Here is a 22,763-nt window from a genome sequence, read left to right as displayed (position 1 = left end):
CGCTCCCAGCATTTCTTAGCAATGAGAATTAGGTCCTTGTTGATCAAACACTGACACCAAATGATCATCGTCTGTGTTTTCTGTTGCATTTTCTTGTGATAGTAAAGTATAAGCCCAGGGACATGATTTCCTTTCAGTGTTGGGTTAGTGGGCATTCCAGCACTCAACTGATAATACCTAGGGTTAAGAAATTAAAGTGCCATGCTACAGAATAGACGGTTCATCAAACATCTGCCATTTTCTTGTCAAAACTGAGACTTTTGACATGAAGACCCTGTCAATAATTATCAATGCTGGCAGTCTGAGCACTTGCAGCAAGACAAAGCGGTAGCAGAATGAATCACTGAGTGTCCGGTGACTTCATAGGTGAACGGTAGAGGAGTGTTGTTTACCAAAACATTCGCCTGACAACATTGCTTCTCCTGCCCTAACCCTCTAGGTTGCATCATATGTAAAATCATACCTACCTATGGTATATGCCATGTTTCTCCTTTCTTTCCAGCAAGATGCTGATAGGAGGAATGACGTAGACCTGAATTAGCTAGATATATGTGGGGTTTGTTTTCTTTTCATTGAGTTTCCAACATGTGATACAAAATTTATGAAGAATCTGTTAAAGCAAAAGCAGAAACAAGCTTCCCCCTCCCAAATTATACTATTCATGAATTCATGATAAACTGGAAATTAAAAAAAAAAAAAAAAAAAAAGAAATAAAGAAGCTTTTTCATTTAAATGTGTTTTATCTTCAAAAATGAATAAGCAAAGACTTGATGGAAATGTACAGGCCTTTTTAATCTTAAAGGTTATTCCAGCATGCATCTACATCATGCATACCTAAATAAATACTGTAGTGGTTTATGGTAGTGATACTGGCAGATTATTTTCTGTCTGTAACGACTCTTTCAGCAGCGCAACAATGCTCATTAAAATAATAGCGTCGATTTAAGCTTTTTTCAGGTATCTCTGTAGGAATACATCTTCTTTGGGGAGTGAATATATGTTCTCTACAAAAGCTTGACCAAAACCAGGATGTCTGAAAGCAGATTCTTACGTATCACGTTACACTCTATTGGCTGCATATATCCCAGGAAAAACAGTGAAGCCCTTCCAGATCAATTTATTTTCTGTTTCATAACATTCCAGACAAGTATGAAAATCCATGCAAATAATGTGGGCCTGATGTGACACGCTGTGTGGCGAGCCAGTCATATTAGGGTTGTGAATATGTGTTTCCAGTCTGCAAAATTGTGAGTGCACATCGGATTCATGGACTTCTGATGTGGTGCTATTTGACTCTCAGCATATGGGTTACAGTGTCCCCAAATAATCTATTATTTCGTCAAAGTATTACCAAACTGTGCAGTTGGAACTTGATGAAAATCAGGCAATGATTTCTGTTTGGAAGCACGTTAAGTAAAATCTAACTGGATTGAATATACAGGTATAAATACAAGACATGGTCATTTTTACGACAGGATTAAATATGTCATGTCCGTGACCATGGCACAGGTGTTTATGCAATTCACACACCAGATGGGGCAAGAAACCTGTCTGAACAACAGGTAATTGTCTTAATTACACTAGGAATACAGTCAATATCACGTTATGCTTCCCCAGCATCTGAGGATCTCAGCACTTCTGATTCAGATAAAAACCTATTGAATTTGCATCACTAGACTTGCTTTGGTTGGATGCTTGATTTGGTGGAATTATTCAAGATGGGCACAAGATTAACTGAAACCAGAACATGGTTCAAGAAGCAAAGTTATTTCATTTTTATGCCTTTGGTAGTTCACTCCTGGCACTAGAAAATAAATAATGATTATGATGACTGCTGGGAGGAACTATGAAAGTTGCTTAAGGTTCTCAGAAAAAAAACAGAAAACAAAACACAAAAAATTAACATTAAAAGCTGGATTCTATTTCCTTTTTAATTTCTACATCAGGTGTTTAGATATTTTTTGATCAATCTAGCCCTCAAACATTTCAGCCATGGGGAGGAGTTTCTGCCTAAAGCATCAGTTAAAAGACGGATGGAGTTACTGTTCTCTTAGAATCTGACATGTTTTGAGCTGTTCAGTCTGACATGGGATCAGCAGCATGTAGGCAGCTCTTGGGGAGGGAATGAAATATGTGAAGAGAGATCGATTAGGCATGAAACTGGTAATGAAAGACTAAAAATACAAGCTGATAAAATGGAACTTTAGAATCACTATAGCATTTGCAGGTAATTGTTAGGAATTAACTACATGTTTCCGAGTTTTTCTGCCTAAAGGCAAAGGCTGTTGCATATAATGATCATCAGAAAGGTTATTTAAAAAGCAAGCCTGATTTTTATGTGGAATTACAGCACTCATCATTGTGCTGCAAATTATACTAATTACCGGTTTTGGTTTGGTTGGAGTTTTTTGTTTGTTTCTTTGTGGATTTTTTCGTTTGGTTGATTTTGTTTGGTTGGTTTGTTTTCTTTCTAAAAGCAGGTCTTACAATTTCTAGTGACTACGCTGTATTAATTAAGCATTAGTTCCCCAGGGGTGAACTCTTCTCTCATGTTCCTGTCATAGCTTGCAGCCAACTTCAGTAGTGGAAGTTTTTAATAATGAGTGCACAGTGGTAACAATATGTAATTAATCTTTGAATTTAAGCAGAATTTACAGAACCATGACTGTAATGTCTATAAAATAGAAATGGAGGTTGATTTTCTTGAAAACAATATTCATTAGAAGGGTCAGAACATAAACATGTACCATACGTATAAGAAGAAAATAAATCCTACCCAAAATCAATAACCAAAATCCTACCCAAAATCAATAACCAAATTTTTGCAGGGTCTTTTATTTTCTTTTTTTTTTGATGATGGAAATCCTGGCCAAAGGGTGAAAGATTGATAACAGAGTAAATCCCAATCACTACTGAAAATATCATGTGATATTCCCTTCAGAAACTGGCTGAACACACTTCCTCATGTACTAAAGGCAAAACACTTATATATGTTGTGAAATAAAGACCTGGATGGAGAATTTGGTCTGATGGGATGATGTTTAATAGTTTGAAACAACAAAATAGGACATGGAAAATGCATAGTATGGACCGCAGTCTAACTGCCACAGAGATTTCATCACAGTGACATAACCATATTTTGTTCTATCTTTTTTCTTCATTATAACAGCTCTCTTTCTACAGAATATGTGTGGACAAATATTGTGTATACCTGCATAGACTTATTCATTTCATTTCTTTTCATCATTTTTGTGTGACTGTTCTGTTCTCGAATCTGTTTGGATAAACAACACTCCGCTTCATAACACATACATGAATGCAAGATCAATTTATACACACTCATTTATAAAGTTGCAAAGAAATATGAAAAATAATGGCAGCGAATGAAACAGAAAATATGATGTTTTCTCTTGGTTTTGGAGGGATAACTATACACATAGGAAAAATATCAGTAAAACCCAGTCACTGTGTTGATCAAAAATGACAAGGCTGTTTTATAGTTAAATCACTGGAATCTATGACATTGCTTCATATGTGAGATATTTGCCGCAGACACCGAGTATGAATGGAGCAGGTCGCAATCAGAGCAAGCTCTACACATCTTGGGTGCTAATTAGAACCTAAGATTCAGTGGATTAATTGCCAGCAGCAAATATTATACATGGGAAGTCTTCATGCAAGTCCTAGGCAAACCATGTGTAAAGCTGACCTATTTACTACACTTTCTCTTGAGTTTTAATTCTAACATATATCCACCTGCAGAATTAATTTAAAATTTGGGTTTTTTTTGTCTTTGGAAACAATGTTTAGACCAAACTTTAAGGGCAGTACTTTCAGTAAGTGGAAGGCTGACTACACAGATGAAAAAGCGAGGCATAAAATATTGTCATTTCATTTAAGTGAAAACAAGATAATAGGAAGGAAGGGAACAAAAATAGAAGCTGAAAGACATATTTTTCCCTGAAAAATTTCATTCAGGGGGATGAAATCATTATAGTGTGGCTGCCAAGGGTGAAACTGATCACTGGATACTTTTTTTAAGAAAAAGTCTTACAAAATAAGGATCTCCTACTTTGCCATATTTTGATTTTGTTCAAGGTTTGGATGACTTGCTTTTTTTTCATTATCAAATAGTCTTATCTACATTTACAAGTGCTAGAATCACTAGACCTTACAAAAAATGCAAAGTGAATCTGCGTGATGTTTAGGCTGAAAAGCCAAGAAAATGCCAAATGTGCTGCCACATATCCTAGTTATTTTAAAATACTTCATAATTTTTACACGGAGAATGACTGCATGCACTCAAAATTAAAATGATGAGCATCTCAAATGGGCAATCTCTGCCCTTTAATGAGGTGAAAACTAACAGAAAAGTTGTCGGCTTTAAAAAAATTCAAATCACAAAGGAAGTTTTACAGCTTCTAAAGGAAAATTCTAGGATTTGTTGTGTATTTTGTACACAATTCTAACTGTGTGGTGGAATTGTTTGGCTTAAGTTGGGTGCATTCAAGGTTACCAAAAACATGAATATAAACAGCTTTAGATCTTCCTAAATGAGAATTCAGTCCAAAGTTAATGATTTTTTTTTTTTTTTTCCAAATCTTATTGTTTTCAGTGAACTTTGGACTATGTCCCTGGAATGTATGAAGCACAGCAGACTGTCCCCCTAGTATAATTATCGTTATTCCGGGTCAGTATCTTAATTTCCAGATAACTGACCTGTAAAGAGGTTTGTTTGGGTTTGGTTTAAAATCTTGTATTTATGCTTGTTTGGTTGTTTTTGTTTCGTTTTATTTTCCTAGGTCTTTTAAAGAAAAGTGAAAGCTGGCATTAAAATGCACTTCAGTGGTTTTTGGATTAAAAACCAGTCAAAATCAGCCAAATGAATTTAATAGATCCTGTGATTCTTTTTACTTCAGCTGAGGTGTCTTTTCAACTTGGTCTTTTTTTTTTTTTCCTATGTGTATATTAGAAATCTAAATTGATTACTGCTTTATTTGTACTTACAAGTAAATGCTGGATTCATTGCCCCCAATATCAGGTGACTGGAGTTTCTGCACAAGTATCACAATTATGCCAATAAAAAGCACAAAGTTTATCTAGGGGAAAAAGAGAGGAAAAAATTATGACAGTGATAAATTTTTTTTTCAAGTATGGGAATAAGACATTCCCAATGACCTGCTGGCTCCATTGCCTCATTCTTCTCCAAACTACCATCTAGAAGTTTTACAGGGTCAGGAGTAATGAGGAAAGTTTACAAGGGTTTTATTGCCACTTTTACAGGCAAAAATACCCACCCCCCCGCATTGCCGCAGCTAAAATAAGGCAGAATTTCTTCAGTACCAAACACCACATAAGAGAAACATGAGGAAAAAGGTTTCAACATTTTTTATTATAAACCAGTGCAAAGAATAAAAAGAAAGACCCTCACACATCAAAACCACATAGGAAAGATCTCATCAGCAAAAGCATCTTTACCTCCTAATCTCTAAACTAAGGCATTTCTCAGCTCAGTAGTATCCATCGGTCAGAATTTAGTGTCTCCCCCTTCTTGAAAATCTCCAGTTGTGTCACTTTCCTTGTACTTGGCTGAATCCCAGATGAAATGACCTCTAATGTTTTTGGGAGGGGTGTGTGTGGGTGGGTGCATGTTAATGTTCATCTTCATGTCTTTTAGTTTTGTGTCATCCTGGGCATCTTCTCTTTCATAGATTCATGTAATTATACATATAGATTTAAATATTTGGAGATTAATAAAATCAGTTTATTTTGATGCTTTAGTTTCAGATTTGGCTGTCACCAACTCCATAGCTTCTTAATGCCAGAAAAGAAACAATGGGAAAAAAAACAATACAAACCAAAGCAGTCCCTTATGCAACCTTATACTCCTGTAAGGAGACCAAAAACTTAAACTAGATGTGAGTATCTCTTTCAGAAGAGTTTTCCATCTGATCTGACGATGACAAATGAATGGAGAAGCCCAGTCATCTCTTGCTACTTGCTTGAATCTTTAACACCTGAACAGAAGCCAGAATGTGTTCCTGGATAAAATGTGTCTGTAAAACGTGGAATTTCACATACATCAATATTACAAAAACCTCAGACCATTGAACCCTCTCCATCTCGATACCCTTCAGTGTTATTAGCTGAATTACCTTTAGTGTCTCTGAAGGTTACTGTACTTTAGAGAGCTGTCTAAATACTTAAGAGGAGAAATGTCAAACCTGATGAAAACACCTATAATACCTGCAGATATCTGTGAGCTGAATGTCTAGAATCCCACAGCAGTCAATGAAGACCTGACCAGTGTTGTCACTGGACTATGGAGAGCAAGTCAGCATGCCCAGAATTAAACACCTATGTGTGGTCAGCCAAACAGCTTTTTCAGGTGCCACTGGCCATATTTTCTAGGGGCTCAATTTAATTTCCATACTGGAGGAGCTCAACACATTTAAATTACCATATTCTTTCAGAACAGCAGCTGGAGCCCAAACAGGGTACTTTAGAACCTCTCAGTCATCCATACACAGGTATCTAGCATCATTTGAGTCAAATCCAAGACCTTCATCAACTAAAGAGAGCTTAGATGCCTTGTAGACAATTGACCATCTTGCACTATGTCCGCAATACACTTATAGAGCTACTATCAAACAAATAAATCTAACTGTGAAATTAATTCCATTCAACAGAGTCCAGTTTCCTAGTGACTAGCAGGTAGCATTGTTTTAGATGTTCTCAGTTGTCCCACTTCACCTTCAGCTGCCACCTTAAATGGTACAGGATTCATATACATTCTATGCCGTATCTGTCACCCCCAGGCAAATGGTCCTTGTGTTCTAGGCTCTTACTAGTGGCATTTGATACCTATGTTTAAGCAACTCAACAACTTATTGTCTATATAGTCTTTGAGTACAGGCAACGTACCATCATTTAACTTGTACTAAACCTTCTTTATAACAATATGTCCAGTAGTCCAGCACAGCTGACACAGCATAGTTTGTAAAGCAATTTTAAGCTGTTTGCATCAGTTGCATCAGTTATTTGCCCTCAGAAACGTTGAGGAAGCGCATCTTCCATGTGCTACTTACCATGATTGATCCAACCACAGGACCCTTGATCACCCACCACAAGGCAGTGTTGTCATTCATGTCCCAGCAGCTGCAGTCGTTAATGAAAGAATGGGGTGGGGAAAGAGATGAAAGAGAAAGATAAAAATATAACGAGAAAATTAATAAACTCACAACAATTATTAAGGCACAGAGAGTGGGAGACTGATCTTGTAGAGAAATTGTTTTATTTGGGTTCAAATGCACTAGTTCTTTAGTCTGTCCCTGCTGTAGCTTTCTTTTACAACCTTTACCCAACTTGTCTGAAAGTAAAATAAGTATTTTTGTGGCAATTTCAATGGTACCTCTTACTAAACAGTTTAGTAATTTTGGATAACGCCTTTATGTGTGTTTCTGCGTCTACAGACCATTCAACTCTAAAGTTGTCCCTTCAAGCTAAACTCTCAGTAGAAGGGACAAAAAGACAGGTAAACCTCAAAGGGTAAGAGATAGTTATTCCAAAGTTTAATGTCTCACTTACTTTTCCAGGGTAAACAAATATGAATATTGGTTCCTGACCCTGCCATGAGGATTCTTACCCATATATAGTGCATGAGAATGTACTAGAGCCTAGTTGTATTCACATACAGGAATCATTTTCCAGTCATTGTGTTGCAAGTCATACCAAGGAGCAAGAATTCATCTAAGAAGGTTCAAGTACTGAAAACTATTGAGGTCAGCTCCTTTTCAAGATGTTGGGAGGGAGTGATCATAAATGAAATAGCATTTCTACCTCAGCATTTAAAATCTTCCTCCAGAGTCAGCAAAGGATTCTGCTGAAGTTTATTCCATGTAAATGCATTTGGACATACATTTGTAGACAAAGCTAATTAAAGGATCCATAAACACCAGTTTTTAACTGTAACATACATTTTTAAAGCTAGAAAAACAATAATAATGAAAAATAATCTTATTTCCCTTGCTGCACCCCTGCTACACTATTTTAAGTCATTAAGAATTTGATTGTCAGTTAAAAATGTATTTTATTTGTCTCTGCTTTCTTCCCTTCATGCCTCCCTCTGGAAAACATGAAATCACAGGAAAACGTCTACTTTGTACCCGCAGTTTAAGAAGGAGGGTTTCCCTCCCACTGGGACAACAGCCAAAATCCCAGCAGTGGTTGTCATGGTGCAGCTGACAGATACCAAGAAACAAGTTGAAAGAGCACAGAGGAATGAAACACTGCTGATCTTATGAGAGCTTAATGCAATTTCTGTGTCATTTAAATGGTAGACTCGTAGCATCTGGGGGAAAAGTGAAAACCTCTAAACAAGACTGTATACATGTGTATGGGTGAGGAGGCAGAGCTAAAATTCTATCATCAAAGTGCATATGAGAGAAATCCCAAGCAGCTGAGTGATGTCTGCTTTAGAAACTTCAGCTGAACTTACATTTTCTGGAAAATATTATTATATTTCAGTGGAACAACATTTTATTACTTATTGGTTTCCTATAAAACCAACAAGGAGCTGTGTGGTAGAGCTGGTGAGAAGAGAGCTGTGATGTCAAATCTGCACAAAATTACATATTCTTACTTCTGTCTACAAACCTGAGAAACTTAAAATCCTCCAAAATCTATGGGACTGATGGCTGAGATTTTCAAATGCGCAGTAACATTTCTGAGTTACCTCACTAGGGATGCCCGATCAAAAATATTTGTAAGGGGACAAATATTAAGAGGCAACTCTTTCTGATCCATAGTCTGGAAATCAGGGTCTTTTCAGTTATCAACAATGGTATGCCACAAAACAAAAGCACCTGAAATCACCAATTATCTTTTAAATTCTTTGTATACATTTATAAATTAGATGCTGCCTTCTGAAAATCACCCGCTATTTTCAGAGCTCAACCTCTCAAGCTTCACATTAAATCTACCCTGAGAGTCTTCAGTGAGTTGACCAACACTGGAAGAAATTGGGCAAATTCTAACATTAATCTAGGTGTACAAACAGGCATTGATGTATGGCAATTTATCTATGTAGAGAAGAGAAATTATAGGGGATGGAATCCACCTGCTCTAGTTCCAGTCATCTGTATTGAAGACATCTACATGCCAGCTAATTATCCCAGAGTGGTTGAGACAAAGAGACACTTGGAGGTTGGGTTTGGCTTTTTTTCTCCCTGCACTGATATGTTTTAAATGTGTACTCTGTGTTGATACATCATCCCCTATAAATGCCTATTCTTCTTAGATCTATTCCTCTCCTTTTACAGGATGTAAAGCTCCATTTCCAACGTCTACCTTGTGGTTGTCAGATCAAGCTTGCACAAAGGTTTTTCAAATAACTTTTTTGGTCCAGTCCCTGTGACGTCTCTAGGACAAATGTAGTGGAAAAACAAACAAACAAAACCAACAACAACAAAATAAAATTACAAACAAACAAACAAAGGCACAAAAATAAAAACAAACATTTTCTCCTCAGGTGAACATGACCAGAAAAGAAATAAAAAGGAATGCACAACACAACAGTCTGTAATATTAGCCAACAAGCTGTACTATATAAACAGGCTCCCTAATTTCTTTCAGATGTATTGCTATAGTGGAGGTCAGACACTCAGGACTCTCTTTCAGGATGGATGAAGGGAAGGGAGCCAGAGGGATGGGGGAGGGATGTGATTTGAAAAAGGCCGGGGTCTGATCTCTGTTACATCTCTGGTGTACATCTGGGATAACTCCATTTAATTCAGGAGCGCAGCTCTGGATAAACAGACAGTTGCATTTTTTGCCACAAACCTGTCACTTACAGTGATGCAAATCAGGAGCTGAAGTCAAGGGAGCTCTGCCAGTTTTATAAGGAGCAAGCAGGAGGGGACACAGACTCAGAGTCTGTATTTTAGTCCATGCCTTTGTAACTGTGTTTTCCCATTTCAGTAATTTCTGCAGCGTTTTCAGGCTCATGCTGGCTTCTCCCCCACCCCCAGAACAATGCTTGCTGATTTTTAAAGTAACCACTGAGACACTCAGCTAGAATCTGTGTAAATGTGTTGCATGCTAAATAGCTTCCCCAACTAAAATAAAGGTCTTGGGTTTTTTGTTGTTGTTGTTGTTGTTGTTGTTTTTTTTGTTTTGTTTTGTTTTGTTTTGTTTTGGTTTTTTTCTTATTTTTCCTTCTGCAAAACATTCCCCTCACCCACAAAATGCCAGGGCTGTTTAGAGTCCTAAGAGAAATTAATGCATTTAGGACCAGTGTTGTAATCATAATAATGACACAACAGGGGTTTCTGGCTTGTCTGGCATGGAAATAAATGATTTAATTTGTCTTAATGTCAAAATAGAACATTGGGTCAAAGCACTGGCATCCCCAGTGGAGGAAGGGCTTTATGTGCTTTGCAAAAAGAGAATGGAAGAAAAAGGAGGAAAAAAACCCAACAGAACAGTAAGTCTTGTGCAAATTTTGGATTCGGGTATCTCTAGTATAAGGCAAAATTAAAACATATGCCCAAGTCTCTCAGAAATGGGACTGGGGTACATAATGATGCCTTTCATTCAGATCAAAATTTCAACCATCACTGTCATGAAAGAAAATATTGCTAAGTTTGGATTTTCAGGTTGTACATACATGGCCATTCCTACCAGCTGTGTCTGCAGCTGTATCAGACCAGTCAAACCATTGAACACTGAGATGATGTGCAGGACCATCTCTGGGAGCAGCCTTTCCCTCTGGCCCTTTAGAAAAGGATACAGGGTATTTGCAGGATTTTTCCCTACCAGAAGAGACCATTTGGGTGGAATCTACTCTCTTGAATTCTTTCTGAAATTATTGCAGTTCCTAGGGTTTTTTTTTCTTCACACAGAAGACAGAATGTGGATTTCTGTCTCACCTCTACTCATCTCCCCCACTAGATTTGTAGAAAAAACTCTTCGATGGGAAGATAAATTCCTACTTGCCTTTGTAAATCAAAGCTCAGCACCTCCTTCTAGAGATTTTATTCATTATATCAAAGATATCTGCAATAATTCATGCAACTGAGCTCATCACCTTTGTCTTCATTGTCAATTGGAGAGGAGCAAACAGCCACAGGTGTGATTTACCTGGCAGCTCTTTTAGGATGAGATAAACCATACCCTGGACTCCACTAATGTAACTGAATAAGGAGCACAGAGGCAGTCGATCAGCTGGATGTTTACAGGGTATGTAGGCACATGCCTACATCTTCTTTTATGAATTTACCAGTGCAATCGGGACATAAACATCAAATTATGAACAGGAAATAACTCTAGGTTTAACACCGAACCTAAACTACTTGCATCAACAAATTGAAATAGAAGGAGAAATTAGTCATGTCCTCCAATCACTATATTTCAGTTTCATGCTTGGCCGTGTGTTTAATGTATATGAAATTATTTCCCAGCCAGTGATACCTACCCAGTATCATCAAAGTGAAGTCTCAGCACTGCCCAGACAGTGACACAAATTGTTGGGGTACCTGCAAAAGATAAGAAGATAATATCATCAGCAGCCTACACACAATTAGTAATTCAACAATGAGCATCCTCTCCACTGAGGTTTTATTTTCTAATAGCACTCATGCATGAAACAATGCAATTCATTACATTAATTCAGAGCTCTAGAAACATCTATCTCAATCAGAGGATGGCTCTGGTGGAATTGCAGAAGGAAAACATAACGGGAAAGACTGCTGCTGTTTCATGTCATTATTGCTCAAAGCTGTTGTACTGCATCTTGTTGCATTAACACTAAGACGTAGTCTGTACAAAATAAAAATGGTCACATCAGCTTACGTGTCTACAGCTACTGCAATTATGCAATAATTGCAGAGTGGCAGATGTTGAGCTGTGATGGCATTATAGTATTACTTGTATTTTTATGTGGCTTTGTTGTAAATGATTTGTATATATTGCATTTTCTCTGCTATTTTGTAAATAACTGATTTTGCTTCACTTATTCAACCAAAACAAATCAGTAGAGGACAGTTTTCCTTTACTCATGGGTATGTTTCATTTTTTTCATGAAAAACAACCAAAAAGAAACAAACAAAACACCAAAAGACAACATTGGGAGCAAAATTTCATTTATATTTCAGACATTTCTTCACTCTTTAAATAAGGCATGTAAAACACAAATGAAATCAAAACACTAAGAATCCACTGAGAAACCTTGATTTATTTTCCTTTCTGGAAACACTAAAGTGTGATTTTTCAGTGGAAATATTTTTATAAAATAGTAAAGTCTTGCAAGAAAACTCTGGGTAAGTTTGGTCTATATTCTATGGCAAACAAAATCTTTGACTAAGAAAATGCCTACATCTGCTTAAGCAGCATTGGAAGGATATAGTGCTAAAGAGCAAACAAAACAAGGGCCTTGATAACCCCAGCAGTGAAAGAGATTGTCATAAGTTGACAGGAACAATTATGTTTCATCCATTTTCTAAGGCTGTGTTGATGTCACATTAATTAGTCATTTGGCTGAATCCACTTAAGTGAGTCTCTGTCAAATCTCACATTCCTGCTATCAGAAGTAAAAATATCCCCATTAGATCTAGATGACTGATGAAGACGTTCTCCTTTAAAAAAGCATGAATTTAAATATTTGAAAGGAAAATGATAAAAAGAAATACAATGACAGGCTTCGAGAAGAAATCATGCAGATTTAATTTAGATTGAAGCCCGCTTTTCTTACATGAGAATACTTAGAAAACATTGAGATCTTTGTGCATTTAACAGATGCACAATAATAAAAATAATATTAAATATAAATAATGAGTCTGATGTGCTAGTTTGCACTGATTCGCACTGTATACATTTTGATGGTACGAATAGTGCTCCAAGCCTGAAACATATGCAGGAAGGCAGAATTAAGACTAAATGTGTCATAAAAATATCGTTCAAAAAGCACATTTCAGATTAGCTTGGAGTTTTGAATCACCTGCTGTATGAATATCCATATAGTCATTTTTTTAACATCAAAATATATGTTGTATGTTTATCACCTTCTTTTCAGTTTCTGAATAACACTAAAAGCCAGACAAGCCCCAAGGGCTGACAAGAGAGTTATTCTTGCTGACGGCGTCTGTGCCCTGAGAAAGAAGCCGGCATTAGAAAACTTACCAACATATTGCATATTTAAGAGGAGAAAAAATGCCTGGATCGACACAGCCATATGTTGTTCTCATTAATCAAATGAGGACACTGATGCGCTCAGCACTTTTTTAAGAAACAGATAAACATCCAGATGCTGCAAAATACTTATTGCTGCTTCAGTGCAGCTCCCTCCCCAGCAGCTCTGAGCTGAGGGGCTGATTGTGCCCTACACCACTTGGCATCCAGTCTTGAAGTGCTTCTGTTCTTGCAAAGTGCCAATTGCTCCTACTAGGTCAGGGGAACTGCTGTTCAAATTGCAGAAATAGGCAGGACCTGAGAAATTATTCATATATAAAAAAATTCCACACTTGGAGATTCTTTTAGTGTTATTAATGGAGATTATTGATACTGCAAATGATATGTATAAACTGAACAGCTAGGTCTTATTTATGGTATTCAACTCAAGATCAAAAATTTGGAGGTTGCATTATGGAATGAATTTATCTGGGTTCTTTCATTACAGAGACTTTTTTTTAAATCAGTTAATATGCTGTGTTACAGTATTCTCACATTCACATTCAGAAGAACCTACAGATGTGAAATTTCTGCAAACCTAGTTGAAGGAGCCCAATTTCCAATTTATGTTCAGATTGGAAAGATTTACACATTGTTTTCTTCTAGAATTATCGTATTTTCTTGTACATAACTCCCAAGTTCTCTTTGAAAAGAGACATATCTCAGCTATAACAAGATTATTTATCTGTGGATAATATAGTGGGAACTTGGAACATCCCTTTCCAATGGCCATCCTTTTCCAATAGCCTTTATAAACCATAGTTTATTTCTGATAACTTCTTTCAGCTCTGTGTCTTTGCCAGGAGATGAGACTTTTCATGTACATAAAGCTGCCTCAGGGGAAAAACAAAACTAGTTTCAGTGGATTACATGAAGGTTTAGGTTACATGAGGATTTTTTTAAAAGGAAAATATTTTAAGGTATGTGGTTTGTATGTAGACTTTACACATGAATATATAGGCTTATTTCCAGATTATTTCAGAATTATGTTTGTTTATGTACAAAAAATGAGCTTAATCTTCTTAGGATACATTTAAAATGAACTTCTGCATTCACCACCTGACTTCTGTACAAAAACATTAGCAAAGAATTATTTGAATTAAAATGTTTCAGGAATCAATTTATCTCCAGAAAGCCAGCGTGAAAAAATAATTACACTGGTTATCATCATGCAACTGGCCTTTCTGAAACAAATCTTATTTCTTCCTATTGCAAGTTTCCATTTCCCACCCAGGTATGATGAGCACAGGCAGATGCCCTTTGGATATGTTTTCAATTTAGCTATTATCTGGAAGAAAGGCAGAAATGAAGTCTTAGCAAATGGACTAGATTTAGCATTGCAGATTTGATTAAGCTGAAGAACTCGGCATTAAGATCATATCTTGTAGAATGCAATCCTCAGTTGTAGTCTACATCTCTGCAAGAGAGGCTGTGACTTCAAGATTTTAGTTCAATTCTATCAGACAAAAAAGCACAACATGTTTCGGTCTGCAATCATTCTACACAAAGACTACAACTATACTTTGAATCTGTATGTGGAAATACTAGATGGTTTGTAGAGTCATCTTGCACACTGAGACATGTTTTAGATAAGAAATGTCACGTACCCCAGCCAATAATAGTGTACCAGTAGAAATATCTCCTCTCTGGGAAAAAGGTTTCTACCAATAAAGTGAAAAGGTACAATCCCTCAATGAAAAGCCAGAAGTAGTTGGACATAACACAGTAGTGAAAAAACACCATCACTGCTTTGCATTCCACCTGCAGAGAATCAAGAAAAACAAAGTTATTTTCATGTTGCTTCCGCCTAAAATGCTTTCAACCTCTCCAAATCTCTTTGTAGGAAGGAACACAGCTGGGATTGGTATTATGCACTTTTCATAGCAAAGTTTTAAAAGCATGATAAGAATGTGAGGTGGCACTTAGAGAATGAAGCTTGAAAGGGCAGGTAGCCAATTTTACCAGTGGGAGGTGGTCGACAAACGCCTGCAGACGACTTGAGAACCTCTTGCATTAGTGGGAGTTCACATTGTCAATGGATGCTAATTGCTAGATTTAAGCCCCCTTCCAAGGATTAAGTGTAGAGAAGAAAAGAATTCAGTGGTGTATTGAGAAACCTAAAGATGTGAAATGGCAGGATGATTGTGGAAAGCCCTGGGAGTAGGGTCAGAAAGGATGCACCCTCCTGTGTGCAGCTGAGAATTGCACTTCCTTACCATTTGTGGGTGTTGTCACTCAGCAACAGAAAATGAAAGTAAGTGTAAGTGTAAAGAAAACAGAGTGATTTACTATTTTTTTTTTATTTTTTTTTTTTTCAATGATAGAAGCTTTCATTCATTTGCTGGAGTGAAAAGCAGCAGACAAAAGAAAAAAAAGGGAAAAAAAAGAAGGAATCTGGAGAAAAGGAGGCTGAGAGGAGACCTTCTCACTCTCTACAACTACCTGAAAGGAGACTGTAGTGAGGAGGGGATTGGTCTCTTCTCCCAAGTAACAAGCAATAGGATGAGAGGAAACCGGCTCAAGTTGTGCCAGAGTAGGTTTAGATTGGATATTAGGAAAAAATTATTCATTGAAAGGGTTGTCAGGCATTGGAACAGGCTGCCCCGGGCAGTGGTTGAGTTACCATCCCTGGAAGTATTTAAAAGATGTGTAGATGTGACACTTAGGTACATGGTTTATTGGTGGACTTGGTAGTGTTAGGTTTAAGATTGGACTTGATGATCTTAAGGGTCTCTTCCAATCTAAACAATTCTATAATTCTATGTTAAAAACCTTAGGTGGAAACCAAGCTCTACCCTGACTCAATGAGAGTAAGACACACTTGTCTTTCTACTGTTGCATCCCATTTGTCCCTCAAAAGTAGGACTTTTCAACAAAACAGAGCAGAATCAGTGTATAAACTGGAAGCTCCTGACTGGGGCAGTGGGACGCTGATAATTTTGACCATTTCATGTGGCAGATCTACAGTCAAGATATTTAAACCATCAGATCTTGAGTTTCTTCATGGAAGTTCTACCACAGCTGAAGCTCCGGTCATTAGATGGCTGATTTTAATGTGTTTTATGCTTCAAGTGTTTCAAAACAAAGAGGCAGATGCTACTATTAGAAGAGTGATGTGAACAAACTCCAGATCTAACACAGCTTCAGTTTTACCACAGAGAAGAATTAAAAGCAAAAAACTGGTTTCAATGACAAAGTAAAGGCTGAGAAACCACACACCTACACTTTCCTTGTGGAAACGACTAATTTAGCCCATAACTGGATGGATAAAGGAGATCTCACTCTGGGAACTCACTGTAATTCCGTCATAATTACACCTGCTGAGCTGATTTATCAAATCAAATATTAGCCTTAAATGTGAAAGGAATTGGGTTTTATATGTAATACAAAGCTAAGTGCATCTGTGAAAGGGACTGCTTTCCATGAAACCCCACACTTCAGAGACAAACATGTAGATAATAGTAACGATTCTTCGAGAATGTGATCATCAGGGGTATTTTCTGCTTCTGCATGGTCAGCCTCTTTACACATGACTCTGCCTGACATCCAGAAAAAATAAGGCTCTGGAGAAAAAACAGACCTTCAGATGAAGGAAATTGCTTGTGTCTGTTCTCATCCTGCCTTTCACTACGCAGATCTGTGAAAGGGAGAAACAACCTGCGTAGAATCAGAACCTGAAACCTGTAGGTTTATTCTGACAGACAGACTGCTGGACGCTGGTGACATCATGAGATGATAATATCCCCAGTTTTGCTGTGAACCAGGAGGGAAGTTTACCACCAATTACCTTCTCTCCCAATAGCTTCTCAGTCTATGATACTCAACAGACTGCTGCCTGTCTCACTATTTTTGGTTATCTCATGCTGAAAAAAAAAAAAAAAAGGAAAAGGCTTTGGCTTTAGTTTTACTTACCGTTGAGATAAAACAGTGGTTGCCATCCTGCTCAGCATAAAGAACCCCATCTTTAATGAATACAGATATTGCACGTAGGATGAATGAAACAAAGAGGTTCATGTGGATAAAATTCCGTGTGCAGTGAAGCTTCCTAGAGAGGCAAGAGTAAGGGAAAGGAAAAGAAGAGAAAAGCAAATAAAAAATAAAGTACTTTTCTTCTGTGGAAATAGCACACTAGGTCTATCTGCACATACGGACACAGCACCCTGGTGCTGCAATAGCAACATCTTAAAAAAGGGAGTGTGGATAATATTGACTCTAAAGCTGACCAAGAGAAGGATTAGGCGTTTTTTCTATAAAATCATTCAGGGAAGCATAAAACAGACCCAGTTCAATGCAGCTTCTGTAGTTGCATCTACAGTCTACTGAAATATGACTATAAGAGTGTGTCCAAGCTGAAGGAACAACTCTATTAAAAGAGCTGTCTCCCTCTTATTCTACATCTGGTAAGATAAAAGCTTAAACATTGTTTTGGGCTGATGAGCTCCAGGCTCTTTCCTCCAGTGACTGAACAGCTCATTGCTCATGTCCTGACCCACCTGAAACGACACAGGATAACCATGGCAGTGGTGAGGGAGACGAGAGAGGTGCTGTATCCCACGGTGTATAGAGCCTTCACAGATAGATAGTAATAATCCTTGGGATGCAAAAACAACACAGTTAAGAAGTTCATCTATGGTCACATCTTCTTTATTCTGTCAAGGTGCGGGGGGAACCATAGGCAGGATTTGTTTCCTGAGCATCCTGTTTGATTTCTCACCCTGGGTTCCCCTGAGATCTCGCTGTGTATTAGAGCGTTGCTCTGTGTTTGGAATAGCTTTGGGTCTGAATGTCATGAAGATTATTTGTCAGTGAGCTAGCAAAGGCTGTCTGTATTTCTTTGACTACTGTAAATGTACCTGTGGAAAAATAAAGTTGGCTAAGGGGTTCTTCACTCAACAGGGGAAGAATTGGGGGCTAACTCATGCTTCTAGAAGTTACAAGTTGTATCAATAATAAACATTCATATTCTTGAAAAAGTAGTGGGCTAGGAAGAATTTAAATCTTTCTTCTCACATTTTTATGCCTATAAATATCTGATTGCTTCATTCTAGACACCATCAAATCAGAACACGACCAGAAGCTGGACAAAAAGCAGCCTCCTGCTCCCCCCACTTCATTTGTTTTTAGTTATAAGATTAATTCCTACCTGGTTATCAGACTCTGTTTCATTTTCATCAAAGCCGCAGGCATCGTAATAATGAGGAAAAGGTTCAGACCAGCCATCTTCAGTGCAGTTTCTACTGATGTCCCCTACATCAAGTATAGTTGAGAATGTGACATTACTGAAGCAAACCCCATGACATACCATCCCTCTCCTTGGTACGACACCAAAGAAAACCCCACCGTACCACTGCAGGTATTATTTATCTGACTATGCATAGAAGACTTAAATTATATCTTGAAGGCTTAATGCCATCTTAATGACCCAGTTCTACAATAGGCATCTATGGATGTCTGCTACTACAGCTACTCACCAGAGAGCAAAAAAGATTTAACAAGTATAGTCAGTGCCTCTGGGTCACCAAAGATCTCATTCCCAAGTGGGCACCTAAACCAGGGTTCAGCTAAATATCCATTTGTCTCCATTGACTCTGAAAGGCATCTAGGGAACACAGCTTTGATGTAGACATCTACATTTCAGGTGGCTTAAATATAGGTAGGAAGTTTGTGCTATTTAAGGTGATCTACATCTGAGGCATCTATATGGGACTGGCAAAGTTACTATAGGATATATAAAATAGCCATTATGTGTCTATGGTGAGGCAGCTGGATTGCCCTCCTGCAATCAGATAACATATATCCCACTCATTTATAGAATCGTAGAATCCTTTTGGTTGGAAGAGACTCTTAAGATCATCGAGTCCAACCATAACCTAACTCTAGCACTAAACCATGTCCCTAAGAACCTCATCTACATGTTTTTTAATCCCCTCCAGGGATGGTGACTCCACCACTGCCCTGGGCAGCCTGTTCCAATGCCTGACAACATTTTCTGGGAAGAAATTTTTCCTATTATACAATCTGAACTTTCCCTGGTACAACTTGAGGCCATTTTCTCTCATCCTTATCTTCAAGGCTCTAGTTTTTCAGGGCTCTAATCTGAGAGTAACTTTGTGAGAAGGGTCTGTGGGAAAACAAAGAAAAGATGGAATGGGAATCTCTTCCCTGCCTCTGTCTCCATAGCCATACATTCATTTACATCCCCAGATCCACAGTGTGGCTTCAGGTGACAATTTCAAACCTATTTCAGAGCTTCTAACTCTGTCAATTATTTCTTCCAATCCCAGTTTATAACCTTACTCTAAGGCAAGTGTTTGCAAGGAGGCTCAAAACTGACTCAGAGGAAACTGCTTTCTCTTTTTCTCTCTTTTTACTCTAATTCTTTGGTTAATCTCATATATAAAGCCTAGCTTCTAAACGGCTTTCACTGACACAGTCAAAAGGCTTAAAACTTTATCAAGAAACAAGAGCTGGGGGTAGAAAATTGTCACTTGATAGTGACTTTGTTGCTGAGGCTGCCCAAGTTGGGATGGCCCCCATGGAGCTCTTGTTAAGCACCATTACTCTTGCCAGAGCTCTGTGACCTGGTTGGAAAATTAAAGTTGAGCTGCTGACTGCACTTATTCCTCCCCAGCACAATAGAACAGTTTCAGTTTATCACATTATCATAGTTTTTGGAGTTTGAGCTGTACCTTCACCAAAATTGATGGAAATGTCTACTTTATTTATTTATTTTTTTTAAATAAAGGTTGTGCTGCTTCACATTCTTAGAGCAGTTTATTCAAGTAGCTCATAACACCAGCAGTGACCTTATTTTTAGAGGATCTTTTTGCCATCCATGCGGAAGAATATATCTACTTAATCACAGCATTCATTTAAGAACATTGCATTACTTGGTAAATTTTGGTAAATTACTCTTGCACATTCATCCCCGGTTTTCTGTGGAAAATAACCACTGAATCATGGTGTTGACTTCCCTTAACGCCATTTAGTAATTACTGGTAAGCAGGTAGATATAATTTATAACAACACACTTACTAGATTGCAATTCTCAATAGCGGAGGAATAAATTTTCATAACAGTGCTAAAAGTAATGCACCAGCAAATGTGTCACCATAATTAGAACTGATTAGAAAATAATACCTAAATGGCAGGAGAAAAAGCTTGGAGCTTCCTTTTTAACAGAGCTAAAATGAAAAGAGAAATATTCCATGGTTTTGTTTCTTACCTAGGGGAGACTGGGCTGTGCTTTCCAGCAGGTCATAATCACCTATAAAAGTGGAAATTTGGTATGAAATTGTTTTGACTGTGTTTTCTATTAAGACCCAAACTGGTCTCTGCGGAAATCAGTGAATAGAATCCAATTGATTTTGATTTGTTTGGATCAGGCCCAAAGGCAAAAAATACCTGAGTCTATCTTTTCAGGAAGTAAACACAGTTTTACTTGTGAGTTTAAATCAAAGTTGGACATATAAAATTAATAAATTGCTACTGCAAGCAGCAAGCACATAGTTAAAAACCACATACAATTGAATTAGGATCAATTTTATTGTAAAAATATAAAAGTCAGTTATTATCTCATTAGAAATCTACATTTATATTCCATAGATATTTAAGTATGGTCATTTTTCACTGAATTAATGAAAAATTATTTCCATCTATCAATGCAAAAAGCAATAACATTGTTTTTATGTAAGACAGTTTGATTTTGTGGTTTTAGGTTAGATCACATTGAGGCCTGGAAACTTAACAGATTTGTATTTTCACTTTTTATCACAGTGTTATAATGAACGACATGTATTCATTATCATAATGATTGATACACAAACAGCTTTTCAGTTGATATCATCAGGTACTCTACATACAATTTTTGAGAACAGAAGTACATAAGAAGTAGTGAACACAACCGTTTCTTACCTGCATGGGTTTGCCCCAAGTTATCCACTTCCCAACCTGAAATTAGAAGAATAAAAATAATTAATTTGATCTTGATAACAGCTTGCTTCCCATAAGAGGAGTGGATGTAGCAGTGACCAGAGAAGAACCGCAAGAAAACTTTGTTTAAATCTTGTTTTCAAGATCAGTACTGTATATTCACGGGTGAAAAGTGCTTTTCAGAAGATGGTTGATTGCATTGCATTGTTAAATCTCCGGTTATCATGGAGTTTCATCAGACTTTAGGAGGGATATGAAAAAGAGATGAGGGAGCTTTTTTGTGGTTTTGATTGTTGTTGATTGTTGTTGCTTTTGTTTTATTTTGTTTAGGTTTTTTTTACTTTTTTTTGGGGGGCGGGGGGAGGAAAGTTCTGAAATAATAAAGACCCACACATTTTCAAAATATTGTGTCAAAATACATGCTGAATTGTATACCAAAAATACAGAATTTACTATGGAAAATCATAAATGTTTGGGCTTGTGTTAAAATTTTTCCTTTTCCTTTCTTTTGTCTTTCCAAAATAAATTGTTGGGATTATCTCAAACCGTTCTCGCATCCACCCTATTAAATACTTAACCCAAATTGCACTGAAGGCAGGGTTTTCCAAATCCTCAGTGGATTTTGGCTCAAGCTCTGTGTTGGGGGATGTGTAATGAGGAGATGTCTTAAGCCACCGAGTGGTGCTGCTGCATCATGCACAGACAGAAACCTGAAAATCTGTCCGCAAATAGCTCTGCCCACCACAGAAAAAAATGTTTCCAACATTTCATTGACCGCTATGGCAGGTTAAATGTTTAGATTAGCTTAGTTCTGTAATCCCCTGGAGTAACCACAGGGCTTCAGGTTGTTCTTCTTTAACAGCCATGAGCATATGGTCAGTCTTAACAAGGGGTTGGAAAAGCCATTCGCCGATTTGTATGAGAGGTTTTTTTATTAAAAGTGAAACCCAAACAAAGGTTGATTTGATCCTATGGGAAAGCAGAAAAACAAAACCTAACGAAACAAAATAGTAAAGAGAATCTTTTCAGCAGAGCATAAAATGCATTTTATACTTTTTTAAATTCCTTATCATGTCATAATTTTAAATATACTGATTTTTCTCTCCTCTAAAAAAAATCAGATGTGTTTTTTTTTTTTTTTTAAACTTCTAAGGTAGAAAACAGAGGATTTAGTGTGAAGATGGTGGTGGGAGACTAGAAAACTAAGATGAAGCTTCAGGTAGGCTGTACTGTGTATTCATTATCAAACCTACACATTCAACCCACTAGTTACTCCAAAGGGTTCATCCTGAAAACCACAATGAGAACACCCTTGGTCTCCTGGCTTTTCTGCCCAACTCCAGCTGCTTTCAAGATTTCACATATGAGAATTATTGGATATTTGCAAATGTTGGGTGGGTGTACTAATTCTGAAGGGAAGGAACCAATGCTCTGAGCAAACATTTTCTAGCAAAGATCCTTCAACCTGCTCCATAAGACTAAATTATCAGATGCGCTATGGCTGTCCTCCAGATTCTTGACAGAATAACAGGGATGCCTCTGAAAAATATATTTGGACAAACCTGTTTCCCTCCTAAGCCTACCAAAACCTGGGTTTATTAACAGTG

The 22,763-nt window shown here is 37.4% G+C and overlaps 1 protein-coding gene across 3 annotated transcripts in view; it reads right to left on the bottom strand.

Moving 5' to 3' along the window:
* Positions 1 to 22,763, bottom strand: part of ADCYAP1R1 (ADCYAP receptor type I) — a 146,579-nt gene that overhangs the window by 19,676 nt on the left and 104,140 nt on the right. For all 3 annotated transcript variants that reach the window (XM_082045139.1, XM_082045140.1, XM_082045141.1), the window contains exons 5-13: positions 21,139 to 21,174; positions 20,450 to 20,491; positions 18,368 to 18,471; positions 17,718 to 17,815; positions 17,137 to 17,269; positions 14,832 to 14,985; positions 11,474 to 11,534; positions 7,089 to 7,158; positions 5,008 to 5,099 (exon numbers count right to left, since the gene is read on the bottom strand). In XM_082045139.1, coding sequence (XP_081901265.1) covers positions 5,008 to 5,099; positions 7,089 to 7,158; positions 11,474 to 11,534; positions 14,832 to 14,985; positions 17,137 to 17,269; positions 17,718 to 17,815; positions 18,368 to 18,471; positions 20,450 to 20,491; positions 21,139 to 21,174 — 790 coding nt within the window. The remainder of the gene's footprint in view (positions 1 to 5,007; positions 5,100 to 7,088; positions 7,159 to 11,473; positions 11,535 to 14,831; positions 14,986 to 17,136; positions 17,270 to 17,717; positions 17,816 to 18,367; positions 18,472 to 20,449; positions 20,492 to 21,138; positions 21,175 to 22,763) is intronic.

The sequence above is a fragment of the Streptopelia decaocto genome (assembly GCF_964273445.1).
Source record: "Streptopelia decaocto genome assembly, chromosome: 2".
Classification (NCBI taxonomy): Eukaryota; Metazoa; Chordata; class Aves; order Columbiformes; family Columbidae; genus Streptopelia; species Streptopelia decaocto.
Note: the sequence above shows the minus strand (reverse complement) of the source record. Positions and strands in the feature narration are given on the sequence as shown.